This window comes from Miscanthus floridulus, chromosome 5, assembly GCF_019320115.1.
Source record: "Miscanthus floridulus cultivar M001 chromosome 5, ASM1932011v1, whole genome shotgun sequence".
In the NCBI taxonomy this organism is placed as follows: Eukaryota; Viridiplantae; Streptophyta; class Magnoliopsida; order Poales; family Poaceae; genus Miscanthus; species Miscanthus floridulus.
The window spans coordinates 140,847,484-140,864,687 of record NC_089584.1 but is presented as its reverse complement, the minus strand read 5'-3'; the positions used below and the strand labels follow the sequence as shown (position 1 = coordinate 140,864,687).

The 17,204-nt window shown below is 51.1% G+C and overlaps 1 protein-coding gene across 1 annotated transcript; it reads right to left on the bottom strand.

Annotated features, from left to right (window-relative positions):
- Window positions 1–372: 372 nt before the first annotated feature.
- LOC136453879 (protein terminal ear1-like) lies at window positions 373–4,100 on the bottom strand. Its single transcript, XM_066454434.1, is given in 6 exon segments — window positions 373–813; window positions 917–1,058; window positions 2,154–2,276; window positions 2,394–2,873; window positions 2,969–3,148; window positions 3,150–4,100. Coding segments are annotated over 6 exon segments (2,106 nt in total). The 5' UTR covers window positions 3,974–4,100; the 3' UTR covers window positions 373–456.
- Between the last annotated feature and the right edge of the window lie 13,104 nt (window positions 4,101–17,204).

Genomic DNA, 17,204 nt, shown 5'->3' with positions numbered 1-17,204 from the left:
TGTGGTAAAGCTGTACTAATAACAAATCTTATTTTAATAATGTAATAATTGTAAAGAAGTAAAGAACGAACGCATGACGAACGACTAATTGATAGCGCCCCCCCTGCATGCCCTTTCACCTCCCAATCCTAGCTAAAGCCTTAGCTAGCTACAGCTCCAAGTTTCAAAGAAGCTAGTAGCAGGAAACTTCAAACCAAAATCCAAAAGAACACGACTCCACACCTGCTGTGTGCAGCGTCTACGACGAACCAACGATCATCAGCTCCCTTTGTTCCTCCAAAGAAGTCTTTTCTATGTTCTTCATGTGCCATAAATGAATTGCCACTCCACACCACTTGCTGCGCCTGCTCGTGGCATCACTACCTCCACGCTTCTCGAAGCAACCCAACGCCAGCCGATCGCCGCTGAGCTAGGCCCCGCCCGCCTAGCTAGAGCTACAGCTAGGAACGGAGCCAGCTAGTCGGCGTAGCCTAGGCGCCGCAGCTCGCCGGCGAGCCTGATGTCGTCCTCGTTGTCGTCGTCGGCGTGTTCGGACGGCGCGTGGGTGGACGTGGTGGTCGACGACGCGCCGTCCGCGGACGACGAGGGCGCCGGCATCAGCTCCTGCCCAAGCAGGTCCACGCTGGCCGCCCGGCTCTTGGGAGGCGACGACGTGCCGGACACGGACGACGCCGCGGGCGAGCGGCCCACGATGGGCACCGGCTCCGTCAGCTCCTTGCCGTCGCGCGCCGGCGAGAACGCCACGGGCAGGTACTCGTCGCTGTCGCACGGGAACTTGGAGTTCTTGAAGTGCTCCTTCAGCGCTTCCAGGCCCTGCGCCGCCCAAACGCCACAACGTGATTGTAACATTAACATGTGAGCTACGTAGTAGTAAATGTCTTTGGTGGCGTAGTAGAAGGGCAGATGCAGTAGGTACTTGTACGCGCGCGTATGTGACTTGGCAGATCTTTCGCGAGTTGTACACCTCCCATGGCTGCTTGTGGAACGCCTTGTACAGCCTTACGGCAGCCTCCGGCGAGGTCAGGTTGACGAAGCCGTAGCCCACGTTGCACTTGTTGCTGCATTTTTATTTTATTTTATTTATTTCCATTTTTTGCATAAAGAAGAAACCCACTGTCAAGCAAGCACGACAAAATTCTCATTTCATGCTAGAGCAAGAAATTCAGAATGGTATGGCACGGAGGAACAAACAACTAACGGAGGAACAAACCACTAAAGACTTGCTAGAATTGAGACATACTCCTAGCAACCAAAAAAAAAAACTTTGGCATGATGCTCCAGCTGCTTTACATGTATGTGAAGCTGCATGCCTTTTGACAGCCACTAATGTCCTCTCGTCATTGGGCATTGATAGGTCTTTTCTCAACTTGCTTCGTGCAAGAGAAAAGCTGCTGGTATAGATAAAGCAAAGGCATAGCTAAGCACACTTGAAAGAATATTTTGTTTGCATGTATAAACTTTGATCCAAAGCTCAATTTTCTCTATAAAACGAAAGTGTTGATCTTTTTCCTTTTCATACTGATGCAACTGTTCTTTTTTTGTTCACAGCTCCATTGCATGGCTAGCGTCTGTCTCTACTGTCTAGTCTCTACCCTACCCTACCCGCTCTTTTTGTATGTGTTGGCCTTGTTCTGGAAGTGCACGGCTGTGCAAAGGAAGAAAGGCAGGCAGGGAGGTGATCCCAGGGGCGGCAGCAGCGGCGAGATAGGAAGGCAGAAGGCCCCCTCGGCATCGGCAGCAGCAGCCAGCACCCAGCAGATGCGCGCATGCAACCAAAAGGATCCATGGGGGCATCAAAACGAGAAGGATCTGGTGTGGTCTCCCTTGGGCCGCTGCCAAATTTATTTCAATTTGGGCTAGTAACGCCATAGCCATCTATGCCTGCTGCACTGTGCTCTACCCACCCAAAGATAAGATACCTCGATCCAGAAGCTCACGCTTCCAGCTGAGGCGCTGCTGGAGCTGCAAGCTCCTCGCCTCCCAACCCCCGCCCGCATTTCCCATTCCAACCATTTTCAAGGCACCAAATTCCCAGAAAAACAACCGAATTCAGGCAGCCAAGAGTGTGTTCTTGCATTGGGCACCATAAAATATAAGTTAATGCAAACAGCTAAATGCAATTGTACAAGTGGGAGGAGCCGAGAGCAACTCACTTGAAATCTATGGGGAGGTATACGAAATCGTAGGAGGAGAAGGGCTGCCCCTCGCCGCTCGCCGCGATCCACTCGTTGGATTGGATGCAGTGGTTGTCCAGCATGTTGAGGAGCAGCTTCTGGCTGCGACCCCAAAGGCCCAAACGCCTCGAGCGTCAGCAGAGTTGCAACTCTGGGCGTGCAGCACCCATGAAATATAGCATTATATTGTTGCAACAATGTGGAGATTGGCAGGGATACCTGTACTTGTTGGGTATGTTCCTGATCATGACGGTGGTCCTCGTGTCCCTCTCCGAAGCCGGCGCCGCCTGCGTGTCGGCGTCGCCGGAGCCTTCGGGCTCCTTGAACAGGAAGCGCGCCTCCCACCCGCTCTTTCGTCCTTTCCAGTTCCCGCCGCCACCGCTGCCGCTGCTGCTCCCGGCGCTTTTCTGGGCTTGCTTCCCGGACGCCGTCGGGGTCGACGAGGACGCCGCCGCCGCCGCCGCCACGTTCTTGCTGCCCTTGCTCTTGAGCTCATGGCTCGTGCCGGCATTGCCTCCCTTGGACTGATCGCTCGGCCTCCTCAGAAGCACCACTCCTTTCCTCGCCCTTACGGAGCCGGACGACGACGACGAGGATGCCGGTGGCTGAGACGACGTCGGCTGGGCTGGTCGCCACGTCGCTTGTTGAAACCTCGGCGGAGTCGGCGCGGTGGGCCGGTGGTGGGGCGCGTACCCGCGCCTAGGACCGACAGGCAAACGGCAAAAATTCAGCCGCCCACAGGGTGATGGGAAGGCTAGCTGACTGAACTGAAATTGCGGTGTTGTGTTGTTTACCTGCGGGGCCCGGGGCCGGAAGGGCGCGTGAACTCGATGATGAGGCGGCGGCCGAAGAGCTCCTGGCCGTTGAGCTCGGCGAGCGCGCGCGCGGCGTCGCGCGTGTCGAAGAAGTCGATGAACTTGTGGCTGGGCCGGTGCGCCGACTCCCTCACATCCTTCAAGTCCCCTGCGAACACGAGGACGGGCCAATACAATTGCTGCGGGAAACACAAGAAACGAGCGTGGGAAAACGAAATGCCTGGTTGGTCGGCTCGGTCGGTGGCGCGTACCGAAGGCCTGGAAGACTTGGCGGAGGTCAGCGACCGAGACGCCGGGCAGGGGGCTCAGGACGACCAGGGAGCCGCGGTTCTCGCCGTCGTCGGCGCCGGGGGCGAAGTGGGCCCACACGGCCTGCCCGAGGACGAGGCCGCGGCCGTCGTCGCTGGGGTGGGGGTGGGGCCAGTCCCAGGCCTGGGGCGTCGGTGGTGCAAGAGCCCACGCCGGGGGCACGGCGGCCGCCGCGTAGAGCTGCCCGAGCCGGCTCTGCTGGCGTATGTGCTGCTCGCGGACGCAGGCCACGGAGAGCTCGGCGGCGCGGATGTCGAAGAAATGGACGGTGGCCACGCCCTCGGACGCCACTGCGCACGCGTCGACCGAGCGGATCGCGCCGAACGGCGCCATCGCCTGCGCCACGTCGCGCTCCTGCGCGTGCGGCGGCACCAGGCACAGCACCACGACGCGGCTCGACGGGCCGTCGACCACCGGCGTCGTCGTGGGCAAGGTGTACCCCGGCTGCGGCGCCATGGCCATCGCCATCGGAGGCACTGGCTGCAACATGGCCATTTGCGGCGGCGGCGGCACCGGCATGGCTGGATATGGGTGGGGGCAGTATAGCTGGTGCGGGAGCGGCTGTAGAGGGTAGGGGGCACAGACCGTAGGGTGGAACTCCTGAGCTGCGGCATCGAGAAGGTTACCCGGGGCTCCCGGGAACCCACCCATTCCACTCCCTCCCCCACCCTCCATGGCCAGCTAAAGCTCGGAACAGAAGAAACCGAGGCGTCCAAGGGAGACGGTCGTCTAAAGATCTAGAACTTTCTGGTGATTCTTGATCATGCCTTCGATCAAGAACCAGGCGAGAATTGTACTTGGGGACCCCGTCTCTCTCCCCCCCGGCCCATTCTCTCTCCTGCTTAGCTGTAAACTCGGTGTGTGTGGAGTGAGAGCGGTGTGGTAGTACCACACCACTGCTGCCAGAAACGAGGGGGAGAGAGGGGCCGGAGAGAGGAGAGAGGAGAGAGAGAGAGAGATTGGGAGCTCTTTTTATGGTAATTGTCGCGGGAAAAGAAAACAGGTGGGGTTTTATTTGGAGCTCTACAGGGACAAAGGGGAGAGAGACGCGAGGGAGGAGGGAGAGGGACTGAGGGAGCGGAGAAGAGTCGAGGAGGGCGGGCGGTACGGAGGGAAGAGGAGAGGAGAGACGAGAGAGAGAGAGGTCGTGTGTGCTGGATTGTTTAGCTCGGATCCTCTGCAACGACAGCACTTGTTGCTCTTGCCATGCCCCGTGCGTACATGACAGGCCCCACGTCTGCTTCTTTGCTGGGGCACTGGGGCTAGGAATCAGTATCGGGTACGGTAGCACTTTCGTTTGTATTTGATAATTATTGTTTAATCATAGTCTAACTATGCTTAAAAGATTCGTATCGTAATTTACAATCAAACTATGTAATTAGTTATTTTTTATCTACATTTAATACTCCATGTGTGTTTGTTTTCGGAGTTAGCTTTAGCTTTTCGAGATGCCATGCATTAACGTTCCGGCTACAAATATATGCTCCGGCTACAAATATATTACATTTTCATTATTTAGGGCATGTTGAAATATGGGGAAAAAATCTTGTTCCTACAACTGTCACGAAATTTATATAAAATTCTTAGCAATAAAAAATAGAATCGTATGCATACATAAGCTCAGCTTTAACGAAGATAACTAGCAAATTAGCCTGTACAGATAGCGCGGCAGGTACTTGGATTTTACTTAGATATTTGTTTATAAATAGTTTTGTTTATTTGTTTGACGACTATAATTGTTTTATCTCGATGTGTCTTTATCCTACTTTATCCTACCTCTGGCATGGACTCCGACTCCGACTCTGACTTAGACCTATTATCATGCTTCTTGTCTTTTTTTCTTTTCTTTTCTTTTCCGTTACTATCTTGTGACTGTGCAATTTCAGATGAGGCCAAAACTAGCCTTCAATCCCGTCTTGGTGAACTCTATCAGCGTTAAAACCACTTTCCAAGTCTTTGTTCAGTTTCTTAGCTCTCTTATAGATTTAAATTCAAGATGATCTTGCTTCTTCCATTATGTTCTCTAGTTTCTTTTTCCTATAATATCGTTTGATTCATCATAATGCTTTTCATGTCTTGGAGCCATATGCTAGGAGTCTGTTTAGCTCTATGTAACCATGAGTTACCTTAGTAGACACCTTGTATGGTGAGTTGTCCATCTCGTTGTTGCGTGGTAACTTATAGTTTCTTATTTGTGCATAGAATTAAAGAACGTTATGAGTTGCATGACAATCCTAACTCATGCAACGACTTCTTTCTCTCACCTCACTGTCTCCCCACGTTATCAAAATTTATGCCTGGCTTTGCATTAGACAACCTATTAGATAATTAACGTGTAGCAATATATTTGGCCCTAGCTAAATCGCAATGTGAGAATCTAGAGATGTTCAAACCCGGTTTCTCATTGTTTGCAGCCTTGACTAATTTTGGTCATTAAACTAATTGTCAGTGTTTCGAGTTAACACCGACGATTAAATTTCTAGTATTACGCGTTTGGCTCGGATGGTGTGCTTAGAGGACACGATGTTTATACTTGTTCGGGCAGAAAGTCCCAAAGTCCATTTCGTCGCTGCTGCTCGTGTTACTAGCACCGGAAGTTTGTAGTAGAGGTTACAAACGAGCGAGAGAGAGAAATGATCCCAAGTCTCTGGTGAAAGAAGTGAGTGGGTGCTGAGAGCTCGATCGCTGCTCGGCTGTGCGTTCGTGTCGTGCTCTTGTGCGGATCTGTATCAGATCTTGATGGATCGATCGGTTCGGGATCCCCTTCATGGGGCGCCCTGCTTTCTCTTTTATAGGCCAAGGGAAAACACGGGTTATAACGGAGGAAAAGGAAAAAGAACGAGAGAGAGGAAGACCTCCAGGATCGCCGGGTCCTTCTTCTCCTTCATGCGGGTCCCGCCGACCCTATAGATGTCAACAGGGATGGTTCCACGTCGCTGTCCTATTCGTCATTGGCGCCATGCGTAGGCATCATACGCCGGTCATGGCGCTCCACTCTGTCCTGGCGGACGTCGTGGTGAACTAACGCGCCTGTCAGTGTTCGTACGAGGGTTAGGCAGAACAACACCGGTACGCCCGACACTGTTCTTGATGTGAATCCTCAGGTATGGCCCGTCGTGGCCGCGAGTTATATCGGAGCGTGCCAGTCTCGTCCTTGGTGTTAGAGTTTTGACCCAGGCCCATACGCTTGAACCTAGAGTGGTTGGCGACGATATGGGTCCCCGTCGGGCAAGACGGAGCCCGCACCCAAGGGGTCTAGCGCGGTGGAGCCCGCCCCTAGAGGTCAGGTGAGGCAAAGATCACGACCTCGGGGTCGGGTGAGGCAGAGCCCGCCCCCGGAGGTCGGGCGAGGGGGATCCCGCGCACCTGGGGTCGGTTGGAGCTGTAGACGCGCTCTTAACTGCTTGGTTGAATCAATGCTGATGACCATTAGCTCCTCCTCTTGACCGCTCGGTTGAATCAATGTTGAGAGCCTATGGAGGAGTAGAATATTCCTTCGGAGGCTTTTTCGAATGGGAGGACTCTGAGGGCCTTGGCCTTTTCTTGTTGCCCACGGCGTGTTCTAGGGATGGCGATTCCCTTTCGTCATGATTGGGCCTCTTGGGGGTATAGCCGTGAGATTTGGTGGGTCGGAAAAAGGTCTTTCCTGATTTTGACCCCTACGGGGGTTTGTCGTTCTGCGACCGTGCGTTTGGTCTCCTTGCGAGTCCAACTTTCCTCGAGCCCCCGCACGTAGCAGGGGTCCGGTCGAGGATCGGCTTGTCTTCGTGATTGTCTTCCCTCAAGCGTTTTTTTTCTAATAAAAACGGAGGGGCTAAGCCATGCCATGATTTTCCTCTATGGACGAGCCATGGTGCTCGGTGAGTTGTTAACGGGCTAGTCCGAGTGGGTCCTCGGCATCCCGTTTGTGGGGGTCCAGCTTGCGTCAGCTGGTGACCGACTCTAGATTCTCAGCGGTCAATCCATATAGTTCTGAGGTCTGTTCGATCGGTCCCAAGGGCTCTCTGCCTTTCTTCGAGGAAAAACCATGGATCGAATCCGCCCGTGGCTCGAACGTGGGCCAGAACAGCCACAATGCTCATGCGCCCTGGTATTGGCCGCTAGCGGGCCCATCCCTTGCCAACCCTCACTCTAAAAGTGCCTAGAGCGATTGTCGAACCTGTCGATGGGCCAACCTTCAAACTTCTAGGCTTAGACGGACCGTAGGAGCGTTTTCAGCTCAGTATCCCTCTTATCTGTGATGGGTCGTGGCCTGTTTGAGAAGGTGAAATGTCTGGCATGTTTTTCAAGAGGACGGCCATAGGTTGTGTGCGCATGCCCCATGACGAGATGCGGTGATAGGTCGTGGTAGGCATAGAGATCTGGGCAAACGGTTGGTTTCCTTGCACTCATCGCCCCTATAAAACCAAAGGGTTAGCCCTTTGAGTTTCATACGCACGCCTACATCCTAGCCTCTGCAACCACGCCGTCGCCGCCCACGCTTAGGTTTCCCGCTTCCGCATCTCCGCCGCCATTGAGCTCGCATCCATCCGCTCCCATCTCTAATGGATCCGTGGTGCCATTCCGACATCACCTTTCAGCGCATGGAGGGCCTCGTTCATCATGGTCTTCTCCATGTGTGGACCTCATCCAAGGAGTGGTTGCTGCCCGGCGATGAGGGTTTGCTATCATCGCCTGACGCTATGTGGTGTCGTTCACCCACTTCCACGAGCATGGGCTTGCGACCCCTGCCCACAAATTCCTCTAGGGGCTGCTGCACTTCTATAAGATTGAGCTGTAACATCTCAATCCCAACGGGATCCAGCAAATGGCGGTGTTCGTCGTGCTGTGCAAAGGATTCCTAGGGATCAGCCCCCACTTCGACTTGTGGAGGTATTTCTTCATCGTCAGTCTCCAGAGGAAGAGGGAGAAGGGCGGCACGTAGGAGCTGCACATGTCGATGGGGTGTGCCGGCATCCAACTTCAGAACAATTGGGTCGGTGAGTACCCGTCCATGTGGCTCTCGATGTCCAATAAGGGGTGGCACTCGTAGTGGTTCTACCTTAAGAATGATACCACCGCCCTTCTATCGGAGTTCACCGAGCGCCTGATCGAAGAGGCCCCGAAGTAGTGGAGGAAGTGGGGCGTGTCGGAGAAGGACAAGAAGATCCAAGACCACATCGCCGCCATCCACATCCTAAAGGAGAACACCCTAAAAGGGTCGAGCGTCATTAGGGCCTACCACGTAAGGAGGGTGGCGGCGTTGATGACGTGCATGCTCCCGCTATACGCGATGGCGCCCGAGGCATCGTTCGATGGAACGATGCTCGCTGAGGGAACGCTCCCCAACTCCAAGATCGCGCAACGCATCAAGAAGGCGATGGAGCCTTTGTGGGACGACATGGGTGCCTCCCTTGACTTTGTCTACCTGGTGTCGAGGCATCCTCCGATGCGGCCGGAGACAGGCTACATCGTCTTCGTAAGTTTTCCTTTCTCCTATATTCCCTTCAATTGATTTCCTGACCTTGTGGGACTAACTTTGAGAGGGACAGGACCAGTCGAGGGACCTCATCCTCATGGATCCTCCGATGAGGGCAGTGAATTGCGCCGAGGGTGAGCGGCTGAGGAAGACGAAGGAGGACAAGAAGAGGAAGAAGCAGCAGAAGCTACGGGCATAGGAACGAGGGGAGGACACCGACAATGATGATGACAATGCTAATGATGATGAGGTGATGGAGGAGGAAGAAATGGTAGCCAACGATATCGAGTGTGACAACCAGGAGAGGATGCGCTGACAGGCATCGATTTGTCCTTGCAGGCGTCAAGACCCTTCCCATCCCACGAAGGAGAGGGTACATCTTGAGGCTGGCAAAGGTGGGATGTACCATCAGCCTGCCCTAAGAGTCAACAAAGGTGGGCAGCTCTACCGTCGTGCTCGAGGTGCCAGCGGAGGCAGGTGGCCCTACCTTCGCGCCCCAAGAGCCAAGTGTAGCGGGGTGTTTCGCCAACATGCCCTAGGAGCTGCTAGGGGCGAGCCCCTCTACCTAGGAGCAGGGGCGGGCTCGAAGCAGCCTCATTTCAATGTGGTAGAGCAAGGGTCAGGGGATTCATCCCCCAAACGCATCTACCGCCCGACGACATCGAGGTGAGTTATAGATTCCTCTGTTTTTTTTGGTTTTAGTCATATTTCATCGTGACTTGTGTTTTTCATCCTTTGCAGCATTGGTAGGCGGCGGAATCCCTTGGCGCTAACGCCGAAGAATAGCATCGCCCTCCAATCGGGGCGGCAGCCATCGGCTGGTGTCTCACCCATTTCGAGCAGGAGCAGCAATAGTGTGACCGTGGCACCTGTCGGTCGGGCGCCGCCTGTGGTGGCACGTGTGCCCTTGGTATGACGGGTGAACGCGGGCATTCATGGGTCGCCTTTGGACGTCGTGAGCCATGCTCGTGGCGCCGACCGTGGTGGGCGCAACTCAACCGGTCATGACCCCACCGATGTAGGTGGAGGTGACGGCAGCCGTGATAAATGGGTCATAGCTGGGCATGACTATAGTGTTGCTCGAGGCATTGGCGCGACCCGTGCCATTGGCGGCCCAAGTGACGATGCCTGGCGTGGACTAGACGGAGGCAGACACGGCCGAGGGGTCCCCGGGAGTCATGGTGCTGGAAGAGAGGTTCGCGCCCGCACGACGGGCCCCTTCCATCGCTGAAGGGGGCATCCTGGCGGGAATGTCATGGCGAGAGGGGTCGGCAGCACTTGGGGCCGCCGAGGAGTCATCCCTGACCCTGACATCGGTGGGCAGTGGCTCACCTATGCGGGGCAAGCCCCTACTCCAGTGGACGGATCCATAGGATCCAACGTCGATACTTTTTACCCTTGACGACGCCGTAGAGAGCATGGAGCGGAAGAGCCTCGACATAGGGATCACGTTCGTGCTCAAGGCCTTGGGCCATGCCATGGGCGCATTGTGCGACATTGTTGTTCCCTCTGGCTAGGTATGGTTTGGTCCTGCTTCTTGCCCTTTTCTTCCTCTATATACTTTTCATATCCTGACCATCATCTCCCTATAGTCCCTTATAGCTTGTAGCCATGGGAAATCTTAGTTCCTTCATCAACAGAAGGAAACCTAGGACCGCGTCATCAAGGAGGCACGGCTACATGGGGAGGTGATAGCTCAGCTCACCACCATCCAACAGAGGGTGGTCGAGCTAACTCCCCTTACTGAGGAGGCGGCTAATCTCGATCACGGGTGGATGAGGCCCGTTGGGATGCTGATGAGGCCAAGAAGGTGTTCGAGGCCCTGTCGGTGAGGTCACGGAAGGATGATGAAGAAGCCACCAAGGTTAGGAAGGAGCAGGATGAGTTGCTCCAGAAGGACTTCGAAACCCACCAGCGGATCCTTGACCTTCTGGGTGAGGTTGAGAAAGAAAGGGACCTAAGGCTGGGGGCCGAGGAGAAGCTCGCGGCCCTTGAGAAAAGGGTGAGCCTAGATGCCACAGCGACCGCTTGGCTACGCAAGGAGCGGGATGAGCTGATCCAAACTGCGAAGAGGCGCCACTCGGAATGCGGCGCGGGTCGCTAGGAGCATGACTAGGTTTCTGAGAGCGTGACTAGGCCTACCAAGAGCGCGACAATGCACAGTAGAAAGTCGGCTCCCTCTAGGCCAAGCTCGAAAGGGAGACGACCCGAAAGCTAGAGGCCGAGAGCGTTTCTACTGGGCTAGGTGTGGATCTCACTGAGAAAGGAGAAAAATTTAGGCAGAGAGTGACGAGCTCGGTATCTTGAGCGCTGCCCTCAGAGTGGTCTGCGATGACCTTGAGGTGGTGCGGTCGGAGGGGACCAGCTCGATCGCGGCTCATGCCGTTGAGATCATGGCCTGGGTGCGCCAACTCGAGAGGAATGCCCTTCGCGCTAGGGTCAATCAGTCCTTCATGATTGCTCATTCTCATTATGGGAACAACATCGATCTAGAGGCGATGAGCCACGACTACGTGCTTGGTTATGATGTCCATGAGCCGGAGGAGATGAAAAAAGCGGTGGCTCCCCTTTCGTAGGACCTGGCGGAAAGGATAGAAGGCATAGTTCTCCCCGGAGGGGTTGGTTAGTTAAATAGGTTGGGCGGTCGTTCTTGTAATAAGTGAACAAGTTCTGACCCTTATGCTTTGTTTAAACAAACTTGTTATTTTGTTTGAACAAATTTGTTCTTTCTTCCTTTTTGTGTGTAAAAAGGGGTTAATGCGTTCCGACCCTTCCTATTGTTAAGACTGTAGAGCTCGAGGTGTGGGCGAGAAACTCTGATTACGCTAGTAAGCAAGAGTGCTATAGCCGCTAGGGCATAGGTTTCTTGTAGTCCGATCAACCTTACTCAGTCGTTCATTTTCACAAACCTTGCCTCTAGGTTTTTAACGTGAGGAAGGGTCAGGCACGACGACTATTTTAGAAAGGGTATATATACCCTTATCAGCCCTCGAGGGAGGCCTAACCCCTTGCCATTGTCGGGGTCAGGTTTCACTAAAGATCAAGAGAGACGATAATAAAACTCATAGGAGAAAGCGTCTCTTGTTTTAGAAAAGTTATCCTTAGTTTTTCGCATGTATCCCCTCCCTTGGATATGAGCCGTCGTTCTACGACCGCGCATTCAGTCTCCTTACGAGTCCAACTTTCCTTGAGCCCCCGTGCGTAGCGGGGGTCCGGTCGAGGGTCGGCTCGTCCGATCGTTACCCCGTCCACGATTTCCATAACCGAAGGGGTTGAGCTAACGTCACTTGCCTCGATGGCTCGAGTGATGCGCTCGGTGGGTTCACTAACGGGCATGTCCGAGTGGAATTTGGGTCTATCGTTCATGATGGGGTCGGCATAGCCCTCATGTGGCATTCCACTACTTCTTAACCTGCCTCTCGATAGATGCCCGAGTCGTTCTGGAGATCGACTCTAATGGTCCGTTGGCCTCCCCTCGATGGATATTCTATGGTCATGGCTCGAGGTTAGGATCGAACAAGAAGGTTGAGATGACCCTATTTGTTTTTGAGTGGGTCAGGCAAAGGCCGCTGGGGCTCATCTGTATTTTTCCCTGGCTCTGTTTGACGCAAGGCGACCTCGAGCCCTTTGTGGGCCGGCCTTCGAACCTTGGTCGGTCGGATTCCTGAGTTGGGGTCAGGTGGCTCGAGCCCCCAAGCCTTGTTGAGCTCGGTAGGGGTTGGTCGAGTTCTATGCGTCACTCTATCCGTGGTTTCCACAACTAGAGGGCTAAGCTAATGACACTTGCCTCGATGGCTCGAGTGTCGCACTTGGCGAGCATGCGAATGGGCATGTCCGAGTGGAATCTGGGTCCATTGTTCATGATGGGGTCAACATAGCCCTCATGTGGCATTCCACTACCCCTTTACCCACCTCCCAGCAGATGCCCGAGTTATTCCGGAGACCAACTCAGGTGACCCATTGGCCTCCCCTCGATGGAGATTCTATGGGCATGGCTAAAGGTTAGGATCAAACAAGAAGGTCAAGATGACCCTATCCGCTTCTGAGTGGGTCAGGCAAAGGTTGCTGGGGCTCGTCTGTGTTTTCTCCCCTAGCTCTGTTTGATGTGAGGCAGCCTTGAGCCCTTCACGGGCTGGTCTTCGAACCTCGGTAGGTCACCGCTCATACTGAATAAGATGACTACCATTTCGTGACACGACGTGAAGCGTTGTGATGCAACCATTGCATATGCGATGCTTGGATGTATGGGATGAATGTATGGATGGATGTATGTATGAATGAATGTATGAAAGCATGCATGGGAATGGATGAATGAATGATCATGCACTAAAAAAGCAGAACGAGGGTTGGTAAAGTTACCTATATGGCTCGAGTGATGGGTTCGGGGAGCTCTTATCGGATATGTCCGAGTGGAATCCAGGTCCATCGTTCATGACGGAGTCGGCATAACCTGCATGGGGTCTCCACTGCTCCTTACCCATCTCTCGATAGTGGCCCAAGCTGTCTGATCGACTTGGGTGGCCTACTGGCCTCTCCTCGATGGAGATTCCATAGGTGCCCCCCTCCAAACCCTTCCTAGGAAGGCAGAGGCTAAAGTTTGGTGTGCAGGTAGCTTACTCTAATCATGCTAGTGAGCAAAAACATCGTAGCTGCTGGGGCATAGGTTTCTTGCGATCCGACCAGTTTTACTCAGCGTTTGTTTCCACAAACCTTGCCTCTAGTTTTTAACGCGAGAATGGGTCAGGCATGGAGAATGTCTACCGAATAGACATACTCTTACTAGCCCCCGAGCGAGGACTGACCCCTAGCCATTGCTGGGGTTGGGCGTCACTTAGAGATCATGGAGTCGATAGCGAAACCAATAGGAGAAGACGTGCATAAATTAAGGGTGACCCATCTGTCGGCAGCTGTAACAGAACCATCCAATTTATAAGAGCATAAGTACAATAGCATTCACCGAAGCAATCAAACCATCATACTTGAGCCCTAATAGCATTATCAGTAAGAAATTTAATGAATGGGGTAAGCAATTATAAGTAAGGGAGGGATGCAACAATGTAAATGCATGAGTTAACATGATGCATGCACGTTCCGTACGTCCTCATGAATCTTAGGTAAAATTTAAAATTCTAACGACTTACACGGTGGCATACATACGTTCTCTCAATATACATAACTAATCGGGCTATACGTTTCGCTGTTAGTGTACCTGCACAAGAATTTCATTTCAGCCCATCCCAACAATTATATATGCAAAAATGCAAATCTGGGCTCTAGGTTGTAACTAAATACTTCCACATATGTATACCCATACATATACTTCCGTATCAAAGCTACCCGATGATAATTTATTATCTACAATTAAATACGCACCATACACACATGCAAGCACACATATATAGCCGTATCAAAGATAGCTCTCCCCGACCGCATGCTCACATCTTGCGGTCATGCCACTTATCAACTTACCTTCTTATCTAGGTGTAGAGGCATTCGATCCATACATTACAACTCAAATGAATGACATCCATACAATAGCACGCCGTATGGACAACGAAAGTAAAAAAACCCATGTCAGTACTTAATTAGCCATCTGATAGTCCTTAACTAGGCATAAAGGATATGACCACTGGCATACTCTAAATTTAAAATTCAGATTTTTAACACACCTATATATAGCTATAAGTTGTCAAACTGATTTTATAAAACAAAACCTTTGTTTTAAATACCCATATGACAAGTTTAGTGTTGAATATTGCTCCAATACCAGCTGTAATAGAACCGTCCAATTTATAAGAGCACAAATACAATAGCAATCACTGAAGCGATCAAACCATTATACTTGAGCCCATATAAACCCGGTAGTTCGATGAAATCACAAAAGATCTCAAACAAACCAACATACAAACTAAGATCGTACATGATTCAACACAATACATCATAGTTCATAAATAGTTTACAAGTATCTCACATACATCGGAGTTCACATAGTTATTACAAACCAAGTTCAAATAGCGGAAGCAAAGTAGTTTGACACCAACATCACACTTAGTTCAAATACATGCCAGTACCATGGTCATTTCTAGTAAAAGCAGAACAAAGGGGATAACTCAGGAGTACCATGCCCCATGGTTTAGTCCTCATCCACGGCAGGATGAAGGTAGTTCTTACAATACCCATGATACATCATGTCATCTACAACAAGAGGGAATAAACCCTGAGTATGAGAATATACTCAGCTAGACTTACCCATCATAAACCAGAAATAATATGACTCCAAAGAGTATGCAAGGCTTTATCGGTGGAGTTAGCCTGACAATGTTTTGCATCAAAGCTTAAGTAACATAACTTGGAGATTTAATATCTCTAGCATCAATTTGAATAGATGTTCAATTAAGCATCTCTAGATTAGCACATGTACTAAAGCAATCACTTGATTAAACTAACAAGCATTAGTAACCTATCTGGTTATAAGAATAATTTGAGCATCATCATAACCATCAAGTAACTCTACGTTGCCACTGCTCAGTCAAGTTCTCACTATCCAGGAGAGACAGTGATTCAAATCGATTCCTACCCAGCTGAGAAATTGTTCCTAACACAAACCCATACTTCCCCCATCGAGGTCGCATCAGGTCACCTTTGGTACAACTTAGGAACCAACTTCGTGGGTCCGATCAGCGCCGTACCCTCAGAGATTCTACTAATCTGCCAGGAAGATCAGGACTCGAACCCGCCCTTAGATTCATGCCATTAGCTCTCCATACATCCTTACTGCCTATAGTGTGCGCACTTTCACTTACCGGAGCCCGACCTGAATTGAGCAACTTGGCTTCGTGGTCGAAACGACTTATCCAACCAACTAAGTGCTAGGCATGCGTTTAACATGACATGAGGGGCGTACAATGAATGGGTCCTTAACCGACACAGACAGGGATAAATAGGCACCAAGACCTCTATGCCTTGTGCTTCTCTATCACAATCCCATCTAGTCTCCTTTTCATTCATCAACACATGGTTATTTCCACGATAGCAATTATAGCCAACCTTGATTAGATATCTATCTATATCTTGCAGGTGATAGGAAATCACCCGACTTCTACCGGACGAAGCAAGGCTAAGCAAATATTCGATCCTGGACCTATCAAGGATTCAAGATATATTGGTCTAGACAAGGATAATATATGCATCAAGTGTTTCCAGTCAACTCCTATAACATAATGCTTGTCTAGACCAATATATCTTAAATCCTTGATAGGTCTAGGATCTTCCTATACTTGTGCTCTTATAAATTGGACGGTTCTGTTACAGCTGGTATCGGAGCAATGTTCAACACTAAACTTGTCATATGGGTATTTAAAACAAAGGGTTTGTTTTATAAATCAGTTTGACAACTTATAGCTATATATAGGTGTGTTTAAAATCTGAATTTTAAATTTAGAGTATGCTTGTGGTCATATCCTTTATGCCAAGTTAAGGACTATCAGGTGGCTAATTAAGTACTAACATGGGGGTTTTTACTTTCGTTGTCCATACGGCGTGCTATTGTATGGATACCATTCATTTGAGTGGTAATGTATGGATCGGATGCCTCTACGCCTAGATAAGAAGGTAAGTTGATAAGTGGCATGACCGCAAGATGTGAGCGTGCGATCGGGGAGGGCCATCTTTGATACGGCTGTATATGCGTGCTTGCATGTGTGTATGGTGCGTATTTAATTGTGGGTAATAAATTGTCATCGGGTAGCTTTGATATGGAAGTATATGTATGGGTATATATATGTGGAAGTATTTAGTTGCAACCTAGAGCCCAGATTTACATTTTTACATATAGAATTGTTGGGATGGGCTAAAATAAAATTCTTGTGCAGGTACACTAGCAGCGAAACGTGTAGCCCGATTAGTTACGTATATTGAGAGAATGTATATATGCCACCGTGTATATCGTTAGAATTTTAATTTTTTCCTAAGATTCATGAGGACGTACGGAACGTGCATGCATCATGTTCACTCATGCATTTACATTGTTGCATCCCTCCCTTACTTATAATTGCTTACCCCATTCATTAAATTTCTTCTCATATATGATATCCTCTCACAAGAGTTGCATACTTTGCTATAGATGGCAGCACCAGGAGTCCCACCTCGCAGTGACATGTTCCTAGCTATGTTTGGCACTCCTACCTTAATGTGGGGGGTGCTAAACTCAGTTGGGTACGCTGAGCCACCCCGCTACTTCTAGAGGGAAGTACCAGCCATGGTATGATGTATGGGTGACCATTCCAGCCCGTGCAGACAATCCATAGTGGTAGGGTTGGAGTATCGAGTTAGATGGGTAGTCTCCTTGGTTAGGTGCCCAAGTGGTAGCTTTGGAGTCACTAAGTGAGATCTATTAGGAGTTTGGTGATGAGCTTGTCAACGGTCTAGCTAGAACCTTTCCCTAGGTGG